This window comes from Anolis sagrei, chromosome 1 (genome assembly GCF_037176765.1).
Source record: "Anolis sagrei isolate rAnoSag1 chromosome 1, rAnoSag1.mat, whole genome shotgun sequence".
Classification (NCBI taxonomy): Eukaryota; Metazoa; Chordata; class Lepidosauria; order Squamata; family Dactyloidae; genus Anolis; species Anolis sagrei.
In genome coordinates this window covers 7,365,287-7,390,508 of record NC_090021.1, presented here as the reverse complement: position 1 = coordinate 7,390,508, position 25,222 = coordinate 7,365,287, and the positions used below count along the sequence as shown (strand labels likewise).

General features: G+C 44.8%; 1 protein-coding gene across 3 annotated transcripts in view; it reads right to left on the bottom strand.

Moving 5' to 3' along the window:
* LOC137095803 (nuclear receptor coactivator 1-like) overlaps window positions 1-24,810 on the bottom strand; it is a 79,781-nt gene extending 54,971 nt beyond the window's left edge. For all 3 annotated transcript variants that reach the window (XM_067462633.1, XM_067462635.1, XM_067462641.1), the window contains exons 1-6: window positions 24,649-24,810; window positions 17,343-17,520; window positions 8,806-8,985; window positions 3,328-3,423; window positions 1,986-2,126; window positions 485-632 (exon numbers count right to left, since the gene is read on the bottom strand). In XM_067462633.1, the coding sequence (XP_067318734.1) occupies window positions 485-632; window positions 1,986-2,126; window positions 3,328-3,423; window positions 8,806-8,985; window positions 17,343-17,520; window positions 24,649-24,795 (890 nt within the window). In that variant the 5' untranslated portion in view covers window positions 24,796-24,810. The remainder of the gene's footprint in view (window positions 1-484; window positions 633-1,985; window positions 2,127-3,327; window positions 3,424-8,805; window positions 8,986-17,342; window positions 17,521-24,648) is intronic.
* Between the last annotated feature and the right edge of the window lie 412 nt (window positions 24,811-25,222).

Below are 25,222 nucleotides of genomic sequence, written 5' to 3'. Positions count from 1 at the left end.
TGGGTTAGGCTGCTGCGTTAAAAAAAAGAGAGAAATTCACACAGGAGATTTATCACCATGTCAAAGCCAATAAGAAGGTGTCAACGTGCAAACTTATCCTGTCAAGCAGGAAAGAGTACAGCAGTAATGCAAGACAGACTGGGCTCATGAAAAAAGGAGGATGGGGAGGACAAGGAAACCAAACAGCAGAAGATTTCTAACCCAGAGTAGTAGCAGGTATGAGCAAACTTTGGCTCTCTGGATGTCTAGGACTCCAACTCCCACCATTCCTCACAGCCTCAGGCCCTTTCCTTTTCCCCCTCAGCCGCTTAAGCGGCTGAGGGGGAAAAGGAAAGGGCCTGAGGCTGTGAGGAATAGTGGGAGTTGGAGTCCTAGACATCCAGAGAGCCAAAGTTTGCCTATACCTGCTCTAATGACTCCCATTCTCAGAAAGGCAATCTGGGGGGAGCAGCAACCAACCGAAGTGGGTGCCTCCAAGGCTCACCTCTCAATGATGTGAATGCCCATGATGAAAGGCTGCATCTCTGGACTCTGCGGGCAGCAGAGCCTGCACTTGGTGTGGGCGCTCAGGACAGTCCCGTCGCTTAGTGTGAACCGGTAGGATGGGCTGAAGGCTGTGCCCCGCGTCATCACTGGAAAGAGAAAAGAGGGAAGGAAGGAAGGAAAGTGTGAATGAATGGGCTTTCCATCTGCAGCCTTACTAAACTAGCACTTTGTAATAATTAGATAAGAGCCTCCTTGGAGATCTTGGAAGTCCTCATGGACAGGAAGGTGAACATGAATCAACAATGTCATGTGACAGCTAAAAAAGCCAATGGGATTTTGGCCTGCATCAATAGGAGTCTAGTACCTAGATCCAGGGAAGTCATGCTCCCCATGCTCTATTCTGCCTTGGTCAGACCACACCTGGAATCACACTGTATCCAACTCTGGGCAGCACAATTGAAGGAAGATGTTGACAAGCTGGAATGTGTCCAGAAGAGGGTGACTCAAAGAATCAAGGATCTGGAGAACAAGCCCTATGAGGAGTGGCTTAAAGAGCTGGGCATGTTTAGCCTGCAGAAGAGAAGGCTGAAATAGGGAAATAGGATGGATATCTTAGGATAGGTGGGTGTGCAAACAATTCTAAGTTTCTCATAAAGTGCATTTGGGACAAATTGCTTAGGATTCCTTATTCTGGGAAAGCACACTGGAATATTCACGTTTTCATGCTCCTTCTAAAGACTGGCAATGTTGGGGCTTGCCTGATGTCCTTGGGGAGGGAATTCCAGAGTCGTGGGGCCACCACCGAAAAGACCCTGTCCCTCGTCCCCACCAATCTTGCTTGTGATGCAGGTGGGATCGTGAGCAGGGCCTCTCCAGATGAACGAAGAGATCGTGTGGGTTTGTATACAGAAATGCGGTCACGCAGGTAGATGGGTCCCAAACTGTTTAGGGCTTTGTAGGTAAGCACCTACACCTTGAATTGGGTCCGGTAAATGAATGGCAGCCAATGGAGCTCCTTAACTCATGCTCCTTTTGTTAATAACTCAATACATGTGAAAAGCCACTTGAACTGTAAACGTCTTTGGATTGATTCTACGTTGGGAGCAAGGCAAGAGCTAAATTAAATAAATAAACAGAACCAATGGGGCCAAGCAAGCCATGAATAACTTTGGCGCCTCGCCTCTTTTTGTTCTTCCTTCCTGAAGTGGCTGTCAGAAGGCCTCTGGCTTGGCAGGCCAGCCCTACGCGGGGGGCCAAGAGCCTCCTGGGCCAGGTTGCCATGGAAGTCCAGTGAGACGATGGGCAGATGGCTGGCCTTCTATGGGATTTGCTGGCAAACCCGCTCTGCCAGCCAGTGGGGCCACTGGCACTACTCAGCCAGGGCAGCCACTTCCTTTGGCAGTGCCGTTTGCCTCCTTTGCCGGTTTTTGTCTTTTGAGCCCGGAAAGCACTTACCCAGCGACAATGGGAGTGCGTGCAAAAGAGAAGAGCCTTTTTACCTTCCTGAAATAGCTGCTTGGCGTAAGATGGCTCCCTGCCCTGAGGCTGGAAGAAAGCGTAGATGCATTTCCTCACTAGATCTTCCCAGCCGGTCCGGCCTGCCGCTCTCAGCGAACTGGTGTCGATGGAAATGATTTTACCTGAGCAGAAAGAAACGGAGAGTGAACGTGAAACCCAAAGGCAGAGAAATGAAGGCTGTCGGTTACAAGGCCCTCTGCTCTCTGCAGGCACTCCCACACCTTTACCATCCTGTTCTTGTTTTGATTATCCCTGAATTGCTATTCATTACACCCTGGTTATTTCCCTGAATGCTCCATTAAGATGATGGAAAGGGTCTTGGTGTAAAAATCCCCTCATAAATAAAGTAAACAATCCTGTAGGTATGGATGTGTACATAAATATCCCAACACCGCCTGGCTCATATCTGTGGCTTAATTAATTTGCTTTCTACTATTGCTCCTGCAACTCCATAACTTGAGCCATATAGCTGTCTTAACTGTATGGCTGAACCCATTCCTCTCCACAGCCCTTTTGGCTTGAATTGGTGCCCGGGGCTGCTTTCCTCTCTCTTCCAACCTCCTGTGAATCATTTGAGTTAATTTGCCAGCCCTAAAGCCTAAGGTAAAGGTTTTCCTGATGTCAAGTCTAGTCGTGTCCGACTCTGGGAGGTGGTGCCCATCTCCATTTCTAAGCCAGCATTGTCCGCAGACACCTCCAAGGTCATGTGGCTGGCATGACTGCATGGAGTGCTGTTATCTTCCCACCAATGCAGTACCTATTGATCTACTCAGATTTGCATGTTCTCCATCTGCTAGGTTGGCAGAAGCTGGGGCTATCAGCAGGAGCTCATCCCGCTCTCTGGATTCAAACCACCAACCTTTCGGTCAGCAAGTTCAGCAGCTCAGTGGTTTAACCAGCTGCTGGCACTGTCCATAGACACCTCCAAGGTCATGTGGCTGGCATGACTGCATGGAGCGCCGTTACCTTCCCGCCAATGCAGTACCTATTGATCTACTCAAATTTGCATATTCTCCACCTGCTAGGTTGGCAGAAGCTGGGGCTATCAGCGGGAGCTCACTCCGCTCTCCGGATTCAAACCACCAACCTTTCGGTCAGCAAGTTCAGCAGCTCAGTGGTTTAACCCGCTGCGCGACCAGGGGGCTCTCCTAAAGTCTAAAGGAATACAATTTCTTGCTGTCTGCTCCATCCATCCCGTGTTGTGACCTCTTGGACATCAAAGCAGCTCCAAGCCAGAATGTTTGGCTCCTCCACCAAAGTGCCCTGCAATCGCTGGAGACTTCTCTGACTCCCCCTGGTTTTTTTTTGCTATTCCCTTGGTACCTGTAGTATCCTGCTTGGTCATGAAAGATTCTGATGTGGTGGGGACAGTGGATCGAGGTAATCTTCGTGCGATGCATATCAGGCAGGACTGCAGATCTGCCAGGGACAGAAATAAAGGAACACAGAGAGTGAGAACAAAGAAAGACCAGGCTTGTTACTAGTGATGTGGGCCACCAGCTGGAGATAATAATAATAATGACAACAACAACAATCATCATCATCATCTTTATTTCTACCTTGCCTTTCTTCCCATAGGGACTTAAGGAAGCAAACAACCACACAACCTAATAAAAATGTAAAATAAAATGATTTTAAAAACTATTAAATATTGGTGCATCTATATAGAGTAAAATACAATTAAAATGCAATAAATATAATTAAAATTACATTTAAAACTCACCATCTCCCCAAAATCCCCCCTCCCCCCAGTAGCTACAGGCCTGAGTCTTTGCTGATAAAGAATTTCACTTATTATTATTATTATTATTATTATTATTATTAACTTTATTTGTACCCCGCTAGCATCTCCCGCAGGACTCGATGCGGCTTACACAGGCCAAAGCCTCAAGACAGAATACAGTAAAACATAACACAATAATAAACAAGCAAATCAAAACAATTAAGCAAAGAGCAAATAAAAACAGTGACTACATCAAGACACAATTAAAACTGGTTCGGCCGGCGCAATGGGGTACAGGGTTAAAATGCTGAAATGGCAGGAGGAACATGGATTAAAAGGTGCAGTGTGCAGTAACATCGGTTGTGCTAAAGTGCTTCTAGGACTCGGGATGGGGGAATTCTTAATCACTTCCCTCTTCCAGGTTCCCCTAAAGTCAGAGTCCTTCCTCCTTCCTTCCTCCTTCCTTCCTTCCTTTCATGACTGCCAGCAGAACACTTTCCTCAAAAAAAAAAAAAAAGAAGTCCCACAGAAAGCATCTTTAATTAAAAGTACAACTTTCCAAGAACAAGGCAGACTCTCTAAAACAGTGGTTCCCAACCTGTGTATCCCCAGGTGTTTTGGCCTACGACTCCCAGAAATCCCAGCCTGTTTACCAGCTGTTAGTATTTCTGGGAGCTGAAGGCCAAAACACCTGGGGACCCAGAGGTTGAGAACCACCGCTCTGAAGGAAACGCAAGGATTTGACCAGGGAAGCAAAAGTTCTTCTTGAGTTTTTTTTAAAATATGAAGAATTCACTTTCCACACAGAAACAACCTGAAAGTGAAAGACCTAAAGCTAAAGTGGGCAAAGCATGCCTTCAAGGCTGTTTTTGTGGCTCCTGATCCCTCCAGGTCCCCCTTTTTGCTCATGAATGGCATTTCTCCTTGGAAACAGCTTGCAGGGCACCCTCTTTGACACAAAATACACATTCTCTAAGATGAATCACGGATTCACTTTCCAAAAATGGAACACACCCTTATGAACCATCTAGATTGTCTGAGGAGGCTCTGCTCTCACTACTGCCTTCGTCACAAGTACGTTTGGCGGAGACGAAAGACAGAGCCTTCTCAGTGATGGCCCCTCGGCTGTGGAATGCCCTCACTATAGATATTAGATCGGCCACCTCCCTTTTAACATTACAGAAAAAAGTCAAGACGTGGCTTTTTAGACAAGCGTTTGCAAATGCAGAATAACTGACATAGGAAAATGGAATAACTATTATTATTATTTACAGCATTTATATACCGCTTTTCTCACCCCTAGGGGGACTAGACAATGAGTCCGGACAACCTTTTTAACAAGGAGACACTATGAATTTATATTTGATTGATTTGTTTTCTTTATTATATGTTACGTTTTTAATTGTATTTTTGACATTGTAATCATTGAATTTTGCCCTGTTAACAGCCTTGAGTCGCCTACGAGCTGAGAAGATACAGAATGGTGGACGTGTGGCTCGAGAGCAGTACGTGTGAAAAAGATCTTGGAGTCCTCATGGACAACAAGTTAAACATGAGCCAACAATGTGATGTGGTGGCAAAAAAAGCCAATGGGATTTTGGCCTGCATCAAGAGGAGCATAGTGTCTAGGTCCAGGGAAGTCATGCTACCCCTCTATTCCACTTTGGTTAGACCACATCTGGAATATTGTGTCCAATTCTGGGCACCACAATTGAAGAAAGATATGGACAAGCTGGAATGTGTCCAGGGGAGGGTGACTAAAATGATCAAGGGTCTGGAGAACAAGCCCTATGAGGAGCGGCTTAAGGAGCTGGGCATGTTTAGCCTGAAGAAGAGAAGGCTGAGAGGAGACATAATGATGGCCATGCATAAATATGTGAGGGGAAGCCACAGGGAGGAGGGAGCAAGCTTGTTTACTGCTTCCATGGAGATTAGGATAAGGAACAATGGCTTCAAACTACAAGAGAGGAGATTCCATCTGAACATGAGGAAGAACTTCCTGACTGTGAGAGCCGTTCAGCAGTGGAACTCTCTGCCCCGGAGTGTGGTGGAGGCTCCTTCTTTGGAAGCTTTTAAACAGAGGCTGGATGGCCATCTGTCAGGGGTGATTTGAATGCAATATTCCTGCTTCTTGGCAGAATGGGGTTGGACTGGATGGCCCAGGAGGTCTCTTCCAACTCTTTGATTCTATGATTCTATGAATAAGCCCTATGAGGAGCGGCTTAAGGAGCTGGGCATGTTTAGCCTGAAGAAGAGAAGGCTGAGAGGAGACATAATGATGGCCATGCATAAATATGTAAGGGGAAGCCACAGGGAGGAGGGAGCAAGCTTGTTTACTGCTTCCATGGAGATTAGGATAAGGAACAATGGCTTCAAACTACAAGAAAGGAGATTCCATCTGAACATGAGGAATAACTTCCTGACTGTGAGAGCCGTTCAGCAGTGGAACTCTCTGCCCCGGAATGTGGTGGAGGCTCCTTCTTTGGAAGCTTTTAAACAGGGGATGGATGGCCATCTGTCAGGGGTGATTTGAATGCAATATTCCTGCTTCTTGGCCGAATGGGGTTGGACTGGATGGCCCATGAGGTCTCTTCCAACTCTTTGATTCTATGATTCTATGTTTTTAATTGTATTTATGACATTGTAATCATTGAATTTTTCCCTGTTAACTGCCTTGAGTCACCTACGGGCTGAGAAAGGTGGTATACAAATACAGTAAATAAATAAATAAATAAACAAATAAACATTTTCTTTCATTCTTTCTTTTTTTGTTATGGTTGGGAGGGTTTTTGGTAGCCCAGGGCACCTGTGAAAGCATCCCAGGGGCAGAAAACCGGCTTCCAATGACTACCCAAGATTTGGTGTTAGTGGCATGAACTGGCAACAAACAAAACAGGAAAAAGAGGAAAAGCAGCAACAGAGAAACGTAGCTCTTGAGAGGATGCTTGCATGTTTTGAGTATTTCTACGTCTCCATGCTCCATGTTGTTTAGGGGCATGCCTTTGGATGCCTTCTGAAATAAAAGGCAGGAGCAAAAGCCACCTCCTGTCAGCTATAGGCAAAAGATGTGCTCATAAACCTCACTGTGATTTATTTCTTCCAGTGTGTAAGCTGCAATGGATTAATTCGGCTAATGCACTGGAACGAAATGACTGCTGTGGAGAAATGAGCCCAAAGTGTTCTCCTGGAAAGTCTCTCTCTGGCATTACAGAGCGGAGCGACAGGGAAGAGATAGATCACGGTCCCAACCTAGAACGGGGGTCTTGGGGCCAATGGTGGATGAAAAGTGGTGGAAATCAGGGTGGATGATGCAGAAGGTGGCCATTTCAGGAATACGAAAGGAGACTTGGGTGCTACTCTGAGCCAGCCATTTGGATTTTCTTTAAATGCAAGGCTGAACACCAATCAGACAACTGGAAATAATCTTTCAAAGATCTTTATGCTTACACAACCCCAAACAGATCTTGCCAGCAATGAGAGGAGGAACCTTAACATATGGAAACATGCAGATACACCCTATGACCTTTCCATGCAAAGGCTAACATCCTGCATTGCTTCGGTGTGTCACAAACATCTGCCAGGGGACTTCTGATATAACAACTGCTGTATTGAATATCAATGTAGCACAACATATGCTTATTGTGCTATGTTGATATTGACAAGCTGGAATGTATTGTTGAAGGCTTTCATGGCCAGAATCACTGGGTTGTTGTAGATTTTTTTTCGGGCTATATGGCCATGGTCTAGATGCATTCTCTCCTGACGTTTCACCTGCATCTATGGCAAGCATTCTCAGAGGTAGTGAGACCTCACAACCTCTGAGGATGCTTGCCATAGATGCAGGCGAAACGTCGGGAGAGAAGGCCTCTAGAACATGGCCATATAGCCTGAAAAAACCTACAACAACCCAAGCTGGGATGTGTCCAGAGGAGGGCGACTAAAATGATCAAGGGTCTATAGTATGTACAAGCCCTATGAGGAATGGCTTAAAGAGCTGGGAATGTTTAGCCTGAAAAAGAGAAGGCCGAGAGGAGACATGATAGCCATATATAAGTATGTGAGGGGAAGTCGTAGGGAGGAAGGAGCAAGCTTGTTTTCTGCTGCCCAGGAGACTAGGACACAATGGAACAATGGCTTCAAACTACAAGAAAGGAGATTCCATCTGAACATGAGGAAGAACTTCCTGACTGTGAGAGCTGTTCAGCAGTGGAACTCTCTGCCTCAGAGTGTGGTGGAGGCTCCTTCTTTGGAGGTTTTTAAGCAGAGGTTGGATGGCCATCTATTGGGGGTGCTTTGAATGCAATTTTTCTGCTTCTTGGCAGAGGGTTGGACTGGATGACCCATGAGGTCTCTTTCAGCTCTATGATTCTATGCGAGCCAATGGTCAATGGACATGGCCAACAACCCATTGGGAAACTACAATGTTCAATGTGTAGAGACAATGCATATGCACTACTATGTATGCCAGGCATCCTCAAACTGTGTCCCTACAGCTGTTTGGGCCTTCAACTCCCAGAATTCCTGACAATTGAACAAGCTTGATAGGGATTCTGGGAGTTGGAGGCCCAAACAGCTGGAGGGACGCAGTTTGAGGGTGCCTGATGTATACTATAACATGCATGTTCCACACTCTCGTATGTGTAATTATGCTTTTGCTGTTTTCAACTGAACAGGTGCATTGAACAGTAAGAGTTGTTTGGCAGTGGAATATGATGCCTTGGAGTGTGGTGGAGTCTCCTTCTCTGGAGGATTTTAAGAATGGTCATCTTTTGGGGGTACTTTGATTGGATGTTCCTGCATAGCAGGGGTCGGAACTGGATGTTCTTTGTGGTCTATTCCACCTTGGTGATTCTATGATTCTAAAACAGAGACCTGCTTAAAGGTGAGCTTGCAGGGTCTATGCCAAGCCGCAGGCCTCACCTGCCCAAAGGGAGAGGAAATGCTGCAGAGAGGCAGAAAGCCCTTTTGCAGTTGCAAGAGGACAGCTGAGGACAGTCTGTCACTCACTCCCTCCGCACTAGATATGCAACGCAGCATGCGCCGCCTCCCTCTCCAAACAAGCCACCCTCTGCCGTTACCTTCTCCTTCCTCCTTGATCAGTTTTGGCTGGGACACGGTGAAGCACTGCATGACCTCGTAGCGCTGGCGGGCCTCCTGGTTCTCTGCAGCGGACTCGTCCGGCGGCCGGGTCAGCATCCTGCAGTTGAAAGTATGGCTGTTGCGCCTGGTGGATTCTTGGGGCCAAGGGACACCGTTGACTGCAGCGGAGCAGAGGAAGGAACACACATGAAAAACTGTGAAATCCAGTCCAGGGACTGAGAAGCAGAGTCCACATAGGGACCACCAAACGCAGCGCCCAGACACGCATCAAGGAACATGAAAGGCACTGCAGACTACTCCAACCAGAGAAATCAGCCATAGCAGAGCACCTGATGAACCAACCTGGGCACAGCATATTATTTGAGAACACGGAAGTGCTGGACCACTCTCACAACCACCATGTCAGACTACACAGGGAAACCATTGAAATCCACAACAGAAAGGAGGAAACCATGAAAATGAACAAAATCTGGCTACCAGTATTAAAAAAATCAAAAATTACAACAGCAAAACAACAGAGGGGAAACAAACAGGCACATAAAATCACTCTCAACAAAAGATTCCCCCAGGCACTTCCAAGCCATTGAATGCTAATCAAGGTGATCAGCTGAAACATTCACACCTAGCTCCAGCAGACAAAAGTCCTTTGTCTCACCCTGGTCATTCCACAGATATATATACCCATTTTTCCTACTTCCAACAGACCTCACTACCTCTGAGGATGTTTGCCAAAGATGCAGGCGAAACGTCAGGAGAAAAATTGCCTCCAGAACATGGCCATATAGCCCGGAAAAACCTACAACAACCCAGAGTCCAGGGAGTTGCAGAGAAACCGAGAATCACAATTATGCCACTCCTCAAAACAAACAAAAGCCCTTATGAACTTATGAAGCCAAGAGATGGAAGGCATGGGCAAACTTTGGTCCTCCAGGTGTTTTGGACTTCAACTCCCACAATCCCTTTGGCCTTTGGAGGGCCAAAGTTTGCCCATGCCTGATCTACATTGTAGAGTTAACACAGTTTGACACAACTTTAACTGTCATGATCCAATGCTATGAAATCCTGGGAGTTTGTAGTCTGACATGGTCTTTAGCCTTACCTGCCAATGAGTACTGGTGTCCCCATCAAACCACAACTCTGCATCAATAGGAGCATAGTGTCTAGATCTCAGTTATGGTAAATCCTGTGGGCAAAAGTTACAATCTCCCATCCTCAAAGGAAAGGGATGCTAAACCTGGTCCAAATATGTCAAGCCAAGACAAATCCAGGGTCTCCATAAGTCAATCATGTCCCCAGATCATTCTGGAACTTCCTGACTGTGAGAGCCGTTCAGCAGTGGAACTCTCTGCCCCGGAGTGTGGTGGAGGCTCCTTCTTTGGAAGCTTTTAAGCAGAGGCTGGATGGCCATTTGTCAGGGGTGATTTGAATGCAATATTCCTGCTTCTTGGCAGGGGGTTGGACTGGATGGCCCTTGAGGTCTCTTCCAACTCTTTGATTCTATGATTCTATGATTCTAGTATCCTAAGTTGCAAAGCTAATGCTAACAAACACACCATTTTTTTCCTGCAGCACAGCCGTTTTGCAGTGGAGGTACTTGGGCTGGAATATGAGAATAGCCACATGATATGGATATGTGCTCTCACGGAGCCAGGGCCTTTCCACCATTCCCTTCTACCCTTCGATAATTACATTTGAATTGAGTACAGTAGTTCCCTTGACAACCATACTTCAAAAAAAAAATCCATGTTCAGTACAAGTAATGAATGTTCTTTGCATCCCTTTCCCCAAAGCCATATGAGAGAAATACTGTCCAGTTTTTGCAAACGAAAGGAACCTTGGATTTTACGATTCTCTACACGAAATTGGCCGGTGTATGTGTACTTAAACGCCACGATGACATTTCACGAAACATTAAACTTCATCACCGCACAAGTGTGCGCTGCAGCAAGCCAAAATCAGTTTAAGACCTGATTAAGTGAAATATTGATTTAAACCAGCCCTATATTGAATTAGCTTAAGTCAATTTCATATTGAATGGAGCTAATTTGATACAAGCCACTATGAAATCAATGCAAAGGTAGGGTGGGCTCAGTGGCCCATGCCGGCTGGAGGGCAATGCACTGGTTTTGAAAACGGCAACCGTTATGAAAGGATGGCAAGCTGGACTGTCGAGGTTGCGATGGGAAATGGTATGACGTTTCAGGTGTTGGGTTTTTGTAGGTTTTTCGGGTTGTATGGCCATGTTCTAGAAGCATTCTCTCCTGACGTTTTGCCTGCATCGTTGGCAAGAATCCTCAGAGGTTGTGAGGTTGGTGAGGATGCTTGCCACAGATGCAGGCAAAATGTCAGGAGAGAATGCTTCTGAACATGGCCATACAATCTGAAAAACCTACAACAACCCAGTGATTCCGGCCATGAAAGCCTTCAACAATACGTTTCGGGTGTTGCTGAACTACAAGTCCCAGCAACCTAAGCAGTATGGCTAATGATGAAACACACTAGGAGTGGCAGTTCAACAATAGCCAGACAACCACACATTTTCCACAGCTGGCTTAGATCAGTTCTAGCAGGTTGCACCTGAAAAGCATCTGAGACCATGAAATTTTGCCCTCGAGCAATTTCTGGACCATAAGAACCTGGAATAATCCTAGGTCCAATACAAGAAGGATGTTGACCAAGTCCAGAGAAGGGCAATCAGAATGGCCAAAGATCTGGAGATTATGAATCGTGCTGAAGAGCAGAACAGAGAGCTGGGTATGTTTAGCTTGGAGAAGAGACATGAGAACCATGTTCCAATATTTCACCAAGATTTCACATTGAATCATAGAATCAAAGAGTTGGAAGAGATCTCATGGGCCATCCAGTCCAACCCCCTGCCAAGAAGCAGGAATATTGCATTCAAATCATCCCTGACAAATGGCCATCCAGCCTCTGCTTAAAAGCTTCCAAAGAAGGAGCCTCCACCACACTCCGGGGCAGAGAGTTCCACTGCTGAACGGCTCTCACAGTCAGGAAGTTCTTCCTAATGTTCAGATGGAATCTCCTCTCTTGTAGTTTGAAGCCATTGTTCCGCATCCTAGTCTCCAAGGAAGCAGAAAACAAGCTTGCTCCCTCCTCCCTGTGGCTTCCTCTCACATATTTATACATGGCTATCATATCTCCTCTCAGCCTTCTCTTCTTCAGGCTAAACATGCCCAGTTCTAGCAGGTTGCACCTGTAAAGCATCTGAGGCCATGAAATTCTGCCCTCAAGCAATTTCTGGACCATAAGAACCTGGAATAATCCTTTGTCCAATACAAGAAGGATGTGGACCAAGTCCAGAGAAGGGCGATCAAAATGGCCAAAGATCTGGAGATTATTAATTGTGCTGAAGAGCAGACAAGAGAGCTGGGTATGTTTAGTTTGGAGAAGAGACATGAGAACCATGTTCAAATATTTCACCAAGATGTCATATTGGATTCCACCTAAACATTAAGAAGAACTGGTGATGGTCAGAGGTGTTTGGAAGAAGAACCTGTTGCTTTGGGTGTAGTGAGGTCTTCTTCTCTGGAGGTCTTTCAAATAAGACCTGATGATCACCTCTCAGAAGTGATTTGATTCTGTGCTCCTGAATGGCAGGAGATTGGATTGGATGAACCTTGTGTCTCTTCCAACTTTTTTATTCTACAACAGTGGTTCTCAACCTGGGGTCCCCAGATGTTTTTGGCCTCCAACTCTCAGAAATCCTAACAGCTGGTAAACTGGCTGGAATTTCTGGGAGTTGTAGGCCAAAAACATCTGGGGACTCAAGGTTGAGAACCACTGTTCTACAAGAAGGCACATCCCCCAGGAGTGGAGTATTGAACAGTGCTCTGGAAGACTCTCCTACACGTTTTGTTCAGAAGGAGAGTCACCAAACATAGATGCTGCTATCACTGTCAGGCGATCTGGCACCCTCGCTCTGCAATGGCTGCCCAGCAGCTCAGTGCATTGGCAAAAAAGACACTGCAGCATCATCCAATTTGATGGGCTTGCAGCAATCCTCTGTGAGATTGGCCATTGCCCAGAAAACAAATTCAACAAGTAGAATGGTTGGAGTCTGGCTCTTCAAGAGGAAGCTCCACACTTACTGATACTTCTATGGCAGTATCAGTAATGCTGCGACCCCTTAATACATGTTGTGGTGACCCCTCACCATAACATTATTTTTGTATTTTTTCTACTGTTATGAATCGGAATGTAACTATCTGATATGAAGGATGAATTTTCATTCACCGGACCAAATTTGGCAAAATATCCAATACGCCCACATGTGAATACTGGTGTGGTTGGGGGGAGATTGATTTTGTCATTTGGAAGTTGTCGTTGCTGGGATTTATAGTTTACCTGCAATCAAAGAGCATTCTGAACTCCATCAATGATAGAATTGAACCAAACTTGACACACAGATTTCCCATGACAAACAGAAAATACTGGAAGGGTTTGGTGGGCATTGACCTTCAGTGTTAAAGTTGTAGTTCACCTGCATCCAGAGAGCACGGTGGACTCAAACAATGATGACTCTGGAGCAAACTTGGCACGGATACTCAGTATGCGCAAACAGGAATACTGTTGGAGTTTAGGGAAAATAAACTTGACATTTGGGAGTTGTAGTTGCAGGGATTTATAGTTCTCCTACAATCAAAGAGCATTCTGAATCCCAACAACGATAGAATTGGGCCAAACTTCCCACACAGAACCCTCAAGACCAACAAAAAATGCTGTGTTTTCTGGTGGTCTTTGCCGACTCCTCTTGACACTCCCTCGCACCTCCCTGGGATCCCAACCCCCCAAGTTGAGAAACACTGTTCTATGGCCTCTGAGCCAAGCTGTGGGACTTCCTAGCCATCTCATCCAAGCAATGCCTCTCTGCTTGATATGTCTCCTGCTTCCCTGCATTCACTGCTACCAAGTAATATGCTTCACTTCATCCTCCCATACTCAGCAGTGCTCTTCTGTGGAATCTTAACTTTCACAGTTTTCATGATCCTTCTTGAATTGAGCATCCTTCTTGAATTGAACATTGGATTAATCCAGGTTCTTATGGTCCAGAAATTGCTCAAGGGCAGAATGTCATGACCTCAGATGCTTGACAGGTGCATACTGTTAGAACTGATCTAAGCTAGGTGTGGAAAATGTGTGGATGTCCAGATATTGTTGAACTGCCATTCCCAGGGTGTCAAGAGAGAATGCTTCTGGAACATGATCATACAACAATTTTTTTTACAACAGCCCAATAACCAATTAACTCTGCTGCTCAAAGGTATCAGAAATGGCCAAAATGCATCATCTAGGGCAGGGATCCTCAAACTAAGGCCCAAGGGCTGGATGCGACCCTCCAAGGTCATTTACCCAGCCCTCGCTCAGGGTCAACCTAAGTCTGAAATGACTTGAAAGCACACAACAACAACAACAACCCTATCTCATCAGCCAAAAGCAGGCCTGTCATATGTTCTGCAGTTGATGGTTGGTGATGGAAGGGTTAATGTATTAGTTCTAGAGGGTTTGACAATCTGTATGTGGAAGTTCATGGGTGAAAGCAATTAGGGGTGGAGGTGTGCAGGAGATGGGTTGCAGCTGGGTGTTACTGGATTTAAGGAGCTAATCTTGAGACTGATCTTTGGGAGAAAAGTATCTGTTGCATTTTGGTGGTGGATGCTGTTGCCCCCCCCCCCCCCGGTCTGTTGGATTTTCGGTATCCTGACCTGCCTCCTGTAATCTTGGAACCCTGGAACCTTGAACCTTTGGACTGGCTTTTGACTACAGTATCCACTCTTGATCCCTGGACTCTGTTATTGAACTCTCAGCGTTTGACCACTGGACTGGACCCTTTTGATGACGAAGTTATTTTTGCTATCAGTTTTTGTTTATTCTGTAGCTGAGTGCTATCTTTATGTTTTATGCCAGCAAGTAAGTGCTGTTTTAATTAAACTATTTGAAAAAACTGGGAGTTTGATTCATCTCTACCTAAATAAGGTAGAGCCCTGGCAACGTGACAAGGCCACACTTCCCATTGAAATACTAATAAGTTTATATTTGTTAAAATTGTTCTTAATTTTAATTATTGTATTGTTTTAAAGTGTTTTTTTTTTGCACTACAAATAAGATATGTGCAGTGTGCATAGGAACTCATTCATGTTCTTTTGAAATTATAATTCGGCCTTCAAACAGTTTGAGGAACTGTGATCTGGTCCTCTGTCTAAATAGTCTGAGCACCCTTGATCTAGGGTGAAAGACCTGGAGCAGTGGAAGGCATGCATTTGTGAAGTCAGTTGGGAAACTGGTTCTAGCATGAAAATTAAAAGAGCTATCCAATGTGCTGAAGTCTATTCCTGAAGTAGACTGCAGCCTAAAGAGGTTCACCCTCCCACCTATCTTGAAGGCAGCACAAAACATCTACAGAGTGCCAGATATACTTGGAAGATATGGTTTCTGGTTTCTTTTCCCATCACAAATGATTGCCAGTTCTCACCACCATATCTCAGGTAGCGTGCTCAGTGCACTGCTATCGCTTCTTCCTTTACCTCCAGATTTCTGCCTGCGCAACGTCTAGTGGGTTCCTGCCCTGACAAGAGGCAGCCAGAACAGCAATGAGAGTTTACTGGGTCAGTGGCTTGTCAACACATCAGGCTTTAGCTAACAGGCCATAACTCAGATAAAGGGAGGTGTGTTAAGCAAGAAGAGCCTTATCGCTGAGTCAATTAAACACAGGAGAGGTTGACAGGCCGCAGCGCTGACCTTCCTTGAGTGAAACATTGATCCTCGAGCAGCAACAATCCCCTTGAGCCATGAGCGCAGCCCACCCTAACAGGAGGGACGTTGGCCAAAGAGCCTCTTCTGCACCTGTAGTCACAGGCCGACCGCCTTGGTTAGGCTTGCGCTCGGCACGCGGCGCATGTTCGCTGCTTCTCAGGCTCCCCAGCGACAGAAAGGAAAGCTTTTATATCTTTTGGGGTTTCTGGTTGAGTAGTCAACCAAGGTTCTTACTGGGAATTACATTATGATGCTCTTGAGTAAGCATATTATTCAAAAAATGAGCTTAAACGCAGATTAAGCGACACGCATTTGGAATGGCAGCGAGCGAGTCGTTGGTAGGATTAAATTGGATCCTGACTGCAAAACAGAGCCGTCTCCTAATCCCCACAACCATTCGCTTACATTCTAGGGTGCCGCTTGCGCCTACTCAACTCCCATGCTTGCCGTTTGCCAAACAGCCTGGAAGAGCTGGAAAAAACAAAACACCTGTAGGATGGCAAAAAGGAACTGACGGCAGGAAGAAAAAGAAAGCCCATCCTCTCCACTCAATGCTAGAGAGTTACATCCTGCTGCCATTGCCACTTTCCCGAACCAAATGAGAACGTTGCAACTTTTAAAGTCCTTCTTTACAAACAGACGTCAGGAGAAAATGACCCATTTTCCTAGTTCCAACAGACCTCACTACCTCTGAGGATGCTTGCCATAGATGCAGGCAAAACGTCAGGAGAAAATGCCTCTAGAACATGGCCATATAGCCTGAAAAAACCTACAACAACCCAGAAGTATTTCCCTCTTGCTCTCCCCTCTTTGGTTCTCTTTTTAGAGAGATAATGCAGGATATAAGTAAATATAATAATATTAATTTGAGTGCTTTGGCTGCCCTTGGAGGAGCACACTAATCCTTCAGTTGTGAAAATGTCGAATTGGATGTTATAGTTTAACTTTTTTAATTAATGCACTTGGGGAGAGTGAGAGAGATTGGCCATTTGCAAATGAAATAGGATGACGGTCAACCAATTTTGAACTCAGACATCAGTTCACTCTTTGCAAGCTGTCTTAAATCAAAGCCATCCTTCACAATCTCCAAGGCACAATTAACATATTCAATGTTTTGGAAAGTTACTTCACTGGCATGTCCTAAGTTTCCTTCAACCTGACTTGATGAGACCATTGCACTGGTTCTGTAATGACTTTGAGACAGGACAGGGAAAGAGAGGGCAAAGGAAGGCCCTAAACGGTTCTGGCCCGACCTGTCTGAACGCATCTCCTCCTATGAACCATTTAGGACGTTAAGATCGTCTGGGGAGGCCCTGCTCTCGGTCCCGCCGGCTTCACAAGCACGCCTGGCGGGGACGAGAGACAGGGGATTCTCAGTAGTGGCCCCCCGGCTGTGGAACGCCCTCCCTACAGACATCAGATCGGCCCCCTCCTTATTGGCATTCCGGAAGAGAGTGAAGACCTGGCTCTTCGAACAGGCTTTCAACTAAGCAGTGCAATTGATTGATTACTGGAATATGGATTAATGGACAACGAGATCGGATGCTGATTCTATTGATGAGACGTGATGGATTGTTATTTTGCTGTATTGTTGTATTGATGTTTTGATGTTAATTAATTGATATTACTGTTTTAAATGACTAATGATTTTGTATTGTGTTGTTGATACTGGTTGTTAACCGCTCTGAGTCATCTGAGGGCTGAGAAGAGTGGTATACAAGTGAAGTAATAAATAAGTGGTTACCGAGTGATTTGGGCAAGAGGTTCTTGACGAACTCGGCGTGGTCTCCCACGTGCAAGATGCTGTAGACACTTGTGTTCATGAGTTCCTCCTGGTTGTAGCCCAAGTAGCTGGTCACATTCTCGGATACAAACACGATCCGTCCTTCGCGATTCACGACAAAGAAGAAGCCATCGAGCGCCTGCAGGAGGCAGAGGAAAACCATAAGCATAATCAACAACAACAACATATGGGGGAATGGAGTGTTTGGGGATGTAAATACAATATTTTAAGACAAAGTACATATAATTACTCTCCCCTAGAAAAAACTATATATTAGGAATGTTGGAAATGACAACTTTCTTGAAGCCTTCTCTAGTAATGGTTTATCTATGATTCTTTTGCTTACTGTTTCCTGTATATATGTTCTGATATGCAGCTTCCTTTACTCTATAGTTCCTGGGAAGTTATAAAAGGGACTGCCAACCACATGCTCTCTCTCTCTCTCTCTCTCTCTGTCTCCTTTTGACTATGTGACCTGTTGATAGCTGTTTTTGTTACAAGAGAGATGCCTTGGCTGGATGGCACAGAGAATTACCTCAAACATATCTGAAACTGGAGTGATAAGCTTTGTACCTGTGTATGCTGAACACATGAAGGTTGTGAGTAAACCTTCAGTAGTCTTAGGTCCAGCTATTGAAAACGAAGAAGCATCTACGCTTGTATCTAGGGACAGAGGGAACTCTGTGGCGCATGCCTGTTTTTCAGCTCTGTTTCTCAGATCTATGTAACCCAAGGTACCCCCAAATGACAAAATCAATACCCCTTCCCCCCAACCCTACCACTATTCATTTTTGGGCATATCAGGTATTTGTGGCAAATTTGGTCCAGTGATTGAAAATACATCCTGCATATCGGATAGTTACATAATGATTCATAGCAGTAGTAAAATTACAGTTGTGAAGTAGTAACAAAAATAATGTTATGGTTGGGGGGTCACCACAACATGAGAAACTGGATTAAGGGGTCGCAGCATTATGAAGCTTGAGAGCCATTACTTTAGTGCTTCATTACCCCCCCCCCCTTTTTTTTAAGATGGGGAGCATCATGAGGTTTTTCTGCCCCAAGATGGCTTACACACAGATATGAGACTCAGTATTAGGGCTCCTCTACCAAAGTTTGGTAACTTTCTTTTGTCTGTGAATTTATTTATTTATTTATGGTATTTATATGCTGCCCTTCTCACCCCGAAGAGGACTCAGAGCGGCTTACAATATATATTTTCATACAATATATTATATTATTAGTATAGTACAATATCAGTATTATGTTACTATATTGCACTATACCATTATATTGTAATATTATTAGTAATATTATATGTAATGTAAATATACAATTATAATTATAATATTGTATTATTATTATTATTATTACTAGTAATATATTGTATTACATTATAATATTATAAATATTATATGTATATACAATATACTATATTGGGTTGTTGTAGGTTTTCTGGGCTATGTGGCATTTTCTCCTGACGTTTCGCCTGCATCTATGGCAAGCATCCTCAGAAGTAGTGAGGTCTGTTGGAAGTAGGAAAATGGGTTTAAATATCTGTGGAATGACCAGGGTGGGACAAAGGACTTTTGTCTGCTGGAGCTAGGTGTGAATGTTTCAACTGACCACCTTGATTAGCATTTAATGGCTTGGAAGTGCCTGGGGGAATCTTTTTTTTTTTTTTGAGAGGTAATTTGATGTGTCTGATAGTTTACTCTCTATTGTTTTGCTGTTGTAATTTTAGAGTTTTTTTAATACTGGTAGCCAGATTTTGTTCATTTTCATGGTTTCTTCCTTTCTTTTGAAATTGTCCACATGCTTATGAATTTCAATGGCTTCTCTGTGTAGTCTGACATGGTGGTTGCTGGAGTGTTCCAGCATTTCTGTGTTCTCAAATAATATGCTGTGTTGAGGTTGGTTCATCAGGTGCTCTGCTATGGCTGACTTCTCTGGCTGAAGTAGTCTGCAGTGCCTTTCGTGTTCCTTGATTCGTGTTTGGGCGCTGCATTTGGTGGTCCCTATGTAGACTTGTCCACAGCTGCATGGAATACAGTAGACTCCTGCAGAGGTGAGAGGATCCCCCTTGTCCTTTGCTGAACGTAGCATTTGTTGGATTTTCTTGGTGGGTCTGTAGGTGGTTTGTATGTTGTGTTTCGTCATCAGTTTCCTCATCAAAAAGATTCCCCCAGGCACTTCCAAGCCATTAATGCTAATCAAGGTGGTCAGTTGAAACATTCACACCTAGCTCCAGCAGACAAAAGTCCTTTGTCCCACCCTGGTCATTCCACAGATATATAAACCCATTTTCCTACTTCCAACAGACCTCACTACCTCTGAGGATGCTTGCCAGAGATGGAGGCGAAACGTCAGGAGAAAATGCCTCTAGAACATGGCCATATAGCCCGGAAAACCTACAACATCCCAGTGATTCCGGGCATGAAGGCCTTCGACAATACAATATACTATATTATATTATTAGTATATTACATGCAAAGTGAGTTTTTAATTTTTTAAACCTTACCAGAGCACCCTGTGTATTTTCTCTCCTGTTTCCTACCATTACTTGAATGTATAGCACTGGCTATGTTGCACACTACTCTGCGATAGACACCAAATATTTCTACAACAGCTACCAAACAACATGTGCATAGCTGGCAACATTGGTGCCCTTCTTCTGTGCAAGTGCTAAGCAGCTAAACACCCTTTGCTTGGCTTCACACCCTTTATATTTGACTGGACTTGCTTTTTCTCCAACCTGTTATGTTAACATTATAAAGAAGCAATTTCCAACCAAAACGAAGCGCCGTCCCCAGATTCCTGCCAAAACTGGGCCTTGGCCCGCAGTTTCCCTGAGTCACAGCTGTTGCCCGTTGCTACGCGACCTGAGGCTTCGGCACCACATGGAAAGGGGTGGCATGCAAAGCGAGGCCAAGCAGATTCCCGTCTGTAGCGAGGCACCCTCCCATTCCCTGGCTAACTTTCCAGCTGCTTCAGCACATCTCTCAGCTTCGCCATTACGCTGGATGCTGCGTAGGGTTTGGAAAGGGAAAAGGCAGCATATGAATAAACCAGGCAGGATATACAGCAGGCAAAAGGAAGAGAGGGAGTCAACAGCTCAGAAACGATGTCAGCTGTAAATCAATCTCAGCCCCATTAACACAGCAGCCGGCCTGATGCCTAAGCAGCGTGCCTCCGGTCCTGAATAATCCATTCCCGGAAACGAAGAGCAGGGCCCCTGCCTCTCTCCTGAGCATCCTAAAGCGCAGAGCCATGGAAATTAGCCCAGCCACAGCCATGCAGCGCTGGGCTTTGAGAGGTGGCAGGGCGCAGGGTTCACAAGGAGGAACCAGCTAATGAGCCGCAAGGCTTTCCCAAAAGGCAGCTCCCTCAGGGATAATGTGACATTTCCGCAGCAATTGCCAGGTTCCACCTTCCTCTTTGCCCCGCAGAACAGAAAAAGAGCAATGCAGCCTCCTGAAAAAGCCAATACAGTGATCCTTGAATTACAGTGGAAAGCAAAATGCAGAGCTTCTAAAAGAGGGAAGTGCATATTGACAATCTGTGAAGCGGGTTGCTGTAGGTTTTTTCGGACTATATGGCCATGGTCTAGATGCATTCTCTCCTGACGTTTCGCCTGCATCTATGGCAAGCATCCTCAGAGGTAGTAAGGTCTGTTGGAAGTAGGAAAATGGGTTTATATATCTGTGGAATGACCAGGGTGGGACAAAGGACTCTTGTCTGCTGGAACTAGGTGTGAATGTTTCAACTGACCACCTTGATTAGCATATAATGGCCTGACAGTGCCTAGAGCAAATCCTTGTTGAGAGGTGACTAGATGTCTCCATCCGTTTCCTCTCTGTTGCTGTGCTGCTGCAATTCTAGAGTTTTTTTTAACACTGGTAGCCAGACCTTGCCCACCTTCACGGTTTCCTCCTTTCTGCCGAAACTGTCCACACGCTTGTGTATTTCAATGGCCTCTCGGTGCAGTCTGACACGGCGGTTGTGAGAGTGGTCCAGCACCTCTGCGCGCTCAAATCTAATCTAGTTACCTCTCAACAAGGGTTTGTTCTAGGCACTGTCAGGCCATTATATGCTGTCCTTTGTCCCACCCTGGTTATTCCACAGATATATAAACCCTTTTTCCTAGTTCCAACAGACCTCACTACCTCTGAGGATGCTTGCCATAGATGCAGGCGAAACGTCAGGAGAGAATGCCTCTAGACCATGGCCATATAGCCCGAAAAAACCTACAACAACCCAGTGATTCCGGCCATGAAAGCCTTCGACAATAAATCTGTGAAGCATTCCAAACACAATGGCCAGCATGATGTAATGATTTGAGTTTAGGAGATCTGGGTTTGAATATTCCGCTACTCATAGATCCCATTTGCCAAATTACATCCCCTCAGCCGCAAATGGAATCAAGAAATAAATCAAGAAATAGTTTTCTAAGATCTACAGAGACACTCGCTGGAACACCTCAGCAAGCGAGAGTCCAAAACTGGCAGGCTCAAACCCAGAACCATGACCGCATAGAGTGCTGTTACCTTCCTGCCGGAGTGGTACCTATTGATCTACTCATATTTGCATGTTTTCGAACCTGCAACCTTTCCGTAAGCAAGTTCAGCAGCTCAGCAGTTTAACCCACTACATACTGAGTGTATTCCTTTGCATGCCAAGGGGGTGCTGTGATCATCATTAAGTAAGCTTTGACTCTGCCTGTATCTTATTTAGAAAACAAGCAATACTACAATTCTTTTTGCCTCTGCTCATCCACTGTGTTTTGCTCTGCTAATGTTATGCTAAAAAGGAAAGCTAAACTTTCCCAAATGGATTAGTTTGTCTCTGGTCAAATGTCCGAGCCCTTCCACATATCTAGCATTTACATACTACTGACAGACCCTGAGTTACAAACATTCAACTTACAATCGACTCCTAGTTAAATATGGGGGTGAAACAACAAGTGAGAGAAATCTACCCCTAGAATGGGAAATTCACTTTCGGAAGAGTTCTCATTATGGGGAAAAGGTGCCTCCGCTGAAGCTTTATCCCCAATCTTGTTTCCACAATAAGCCGAATATTTCAAAATCCAGTGATCATAGGGACAGAAAGTGAGGTGGAATCTTCTGAACAGGGGCACAGTCAGCAAAACACACACCACAGGGATGTTAACCCTTCTCTATGTTATGCAAAGCATGCATGCATGCATGCATGCATATATATATATATATATATATATACACACACACACACACACACACACACACACGCACAAGCTGTCCCCTGCCACGTGCTGCTGTGGCCCACATGGGGGTTCTGTGTGGGAGGTATGGCCCAATTCTATCATTGGTGGTGTTCAGAATGCTCTGTGATTGTAGGTGAACTATAAATCCCAGCAACTACAATTCCCAAATGTCAAGATTCTCTTTTCCCCAAACTCCACCAGTGTTCACATTCGGGCATATTGAGTACTCTTGTAGAGTTTGGTCCAGATCCATCATTGTTTGAGTCCACAGTGATCTTTCGATGTAGGTGAACTACAACTCCAAAACCAAAGGACACTGCCCACCAATTCCTTCCAGTATTTTCTGTTGGTCATGGGAGAACTGTGTGTCAAATTTGGTTCAATTCCATCGTTGATGGGGTTCAGAATGTTCTTTGATTGTAGGTGAACTATTAATCTCAGCAACTACAACTCCCAAATGACAAAAACATATTTTTTTTTGAGTGAAGGACATACATTGGGTTGTTAGGTGTCTTGAGCTCAAATTTGGTGTCAATTCATCCAGTGGTTTTTGAGTTCTCTTAATCCCTCAAACGAACATTACATTTTTATTTATATAGATATACACACACATATACACAAGCCGTCCCCTGCCATGCGTTGCTGTGGCCCAGTCTGTTTATATGTGTTTTGTATGTTTACATTATGTGTATATGTGTGTGTGTGTGTGTGTGTTATACAGATATGTGTTATGTGTATCTGTTTGTGTATATATGTGTGTTTGGAGGATCTGGAGAACAAGCCCTATGAGGAGCGGTTTAAGGAGCTGGGCATGTTTAGCCAGAAGAAGAGAAGGCTGAGAGGAGACGCCATAGCCATGTATGTGAGAGGAAGCCACAGGGAGGAGGGAGCAAGCTTGTTTTCTGCTTCCCTAGAGACTAGGATGAAGAACAATGGCTTCAAACTACAAGAAAGGAGATTCCATCTGAACATGGGGAAGAACTTCCTGACTGTGAGAGCTGTTCTACAGTGGAACTCTCTGCCTCGGAGTGTGGTGGAGGCTCCTTCTTTGGAAGCTTTTAAACAGAGGCTGGATGGCCCTCTGTCAGGGGTGATTTGAATGCAATATTCCTGCTTCTTGGCAAGGGGTTGGACTGGATGGCCCATGAGGTCTCTTCCAACTCTTTGATTCTATGATATGTGGTTTTGTGCATGTGTTGTAATGTATTTTTTGTTTTTTGGCTTTTAAGTCCCTTCCACTGTGTTTTTCAGTCTTTTTTTATGAGTGATAGTCACTTGTTGGCCTCATAGGTGTATTGTGTCCAAATTTGGTGTCAAATCGTCCAGTGTTTTTTGAGTTATGCTAATCCCACAAATGAACATTACATCTATCTATCTATCTATCTATCTATCTATCTATCTATCTATCTATCTATCTGGAGTTACACTTTAAAATGTACCTGCTTCAACTCACATAAAAATTCAACTTAAGAGCACACCTACAGAACCTATCTTAGGTTCTTGTGGGTTTTTGGGGGCTATAGGGCCATGTTCTAGAGGCATTTTCTCCTGACGTTTCGCCTGCATCTATGGCAAGCATCCTCAGAGGTAGTGAGTGTTGGAGTTTGGAAAATGGGTTTATATATCTGTGGAATTACTGGGGTGGGGCAAAGAGCTCTTCTCTGCTGGAGCTAGGTGTGAATGTTTCAACTGACCACCTTCATTAGCATTTGAAGGCCTGGCTGAGCCTGGGGGAATCTTTTGTTGAGAGGTGTTAAGATGCGCCTGGTTGTTTCCTCTCTGCTGTTTTGCTGTTGTAATTTTAGAGTTTTTTAAAACCTATCTTGTTCATAACTTGGGGACTGCTATTGTTAAAGACACATAACAGCCAAAAAGATAAGTTCTGCCAGACCCAATGTCTATTTTCACATATGGAAGGATGAATCCTCCCTGATGCTTGAAAGGCTGTGGCAATGCAAACACAGAAAAGCCTTTTCCCGTGGTGCGAGGCAGTGGGGAGCAGCTGCCTCCTGAAGCACATACCTCCAGAAGGAGAGGCCCCAGGGATTCCTTCTCAATCACTCCTTGGCTGCTGGACGAGATATCGGATTTCTGGACATCATCATCAGCTGTTTTTTCTGTAACACAAAAAAACCCACACTTTTTTAGCCACGGAGAATTCACTTTCATTTTTTGAGCACCTCTGTGCTATTCTGGAAGGGTCTGTACAGAAAGCAGAACAAACACCGGGAAGGCTGGCAACTAAGATTATGCCGAGGGACAAACGAGAAAAGAAACCGAGAATAAAGAAACACATGGGAAGATGGAAGCACAAGAAGGCTTTCTGTTCACAGCCAGGGCCAATCGGCACTGAGAAACAAGAATGGCAGCTCTCTTGGAAAGGATCTCAGTAAGTGAGGCTTAGGCACAAAGAGAGACAGAGAGAGAGAAAGAAAAATAAAATAAGAATAAAGTAAGGAGAGATTTTGAAGTCTCAGAGCAGCAGTGGTTCTGAAGACAAAATAGGCACCAAGTGAGATGTCAAGTTGGACTCATACTTCATGACAGGGATTTTGCTTACCAGATTTCACAAACAAAGTGAGATGAAGAGGGAATT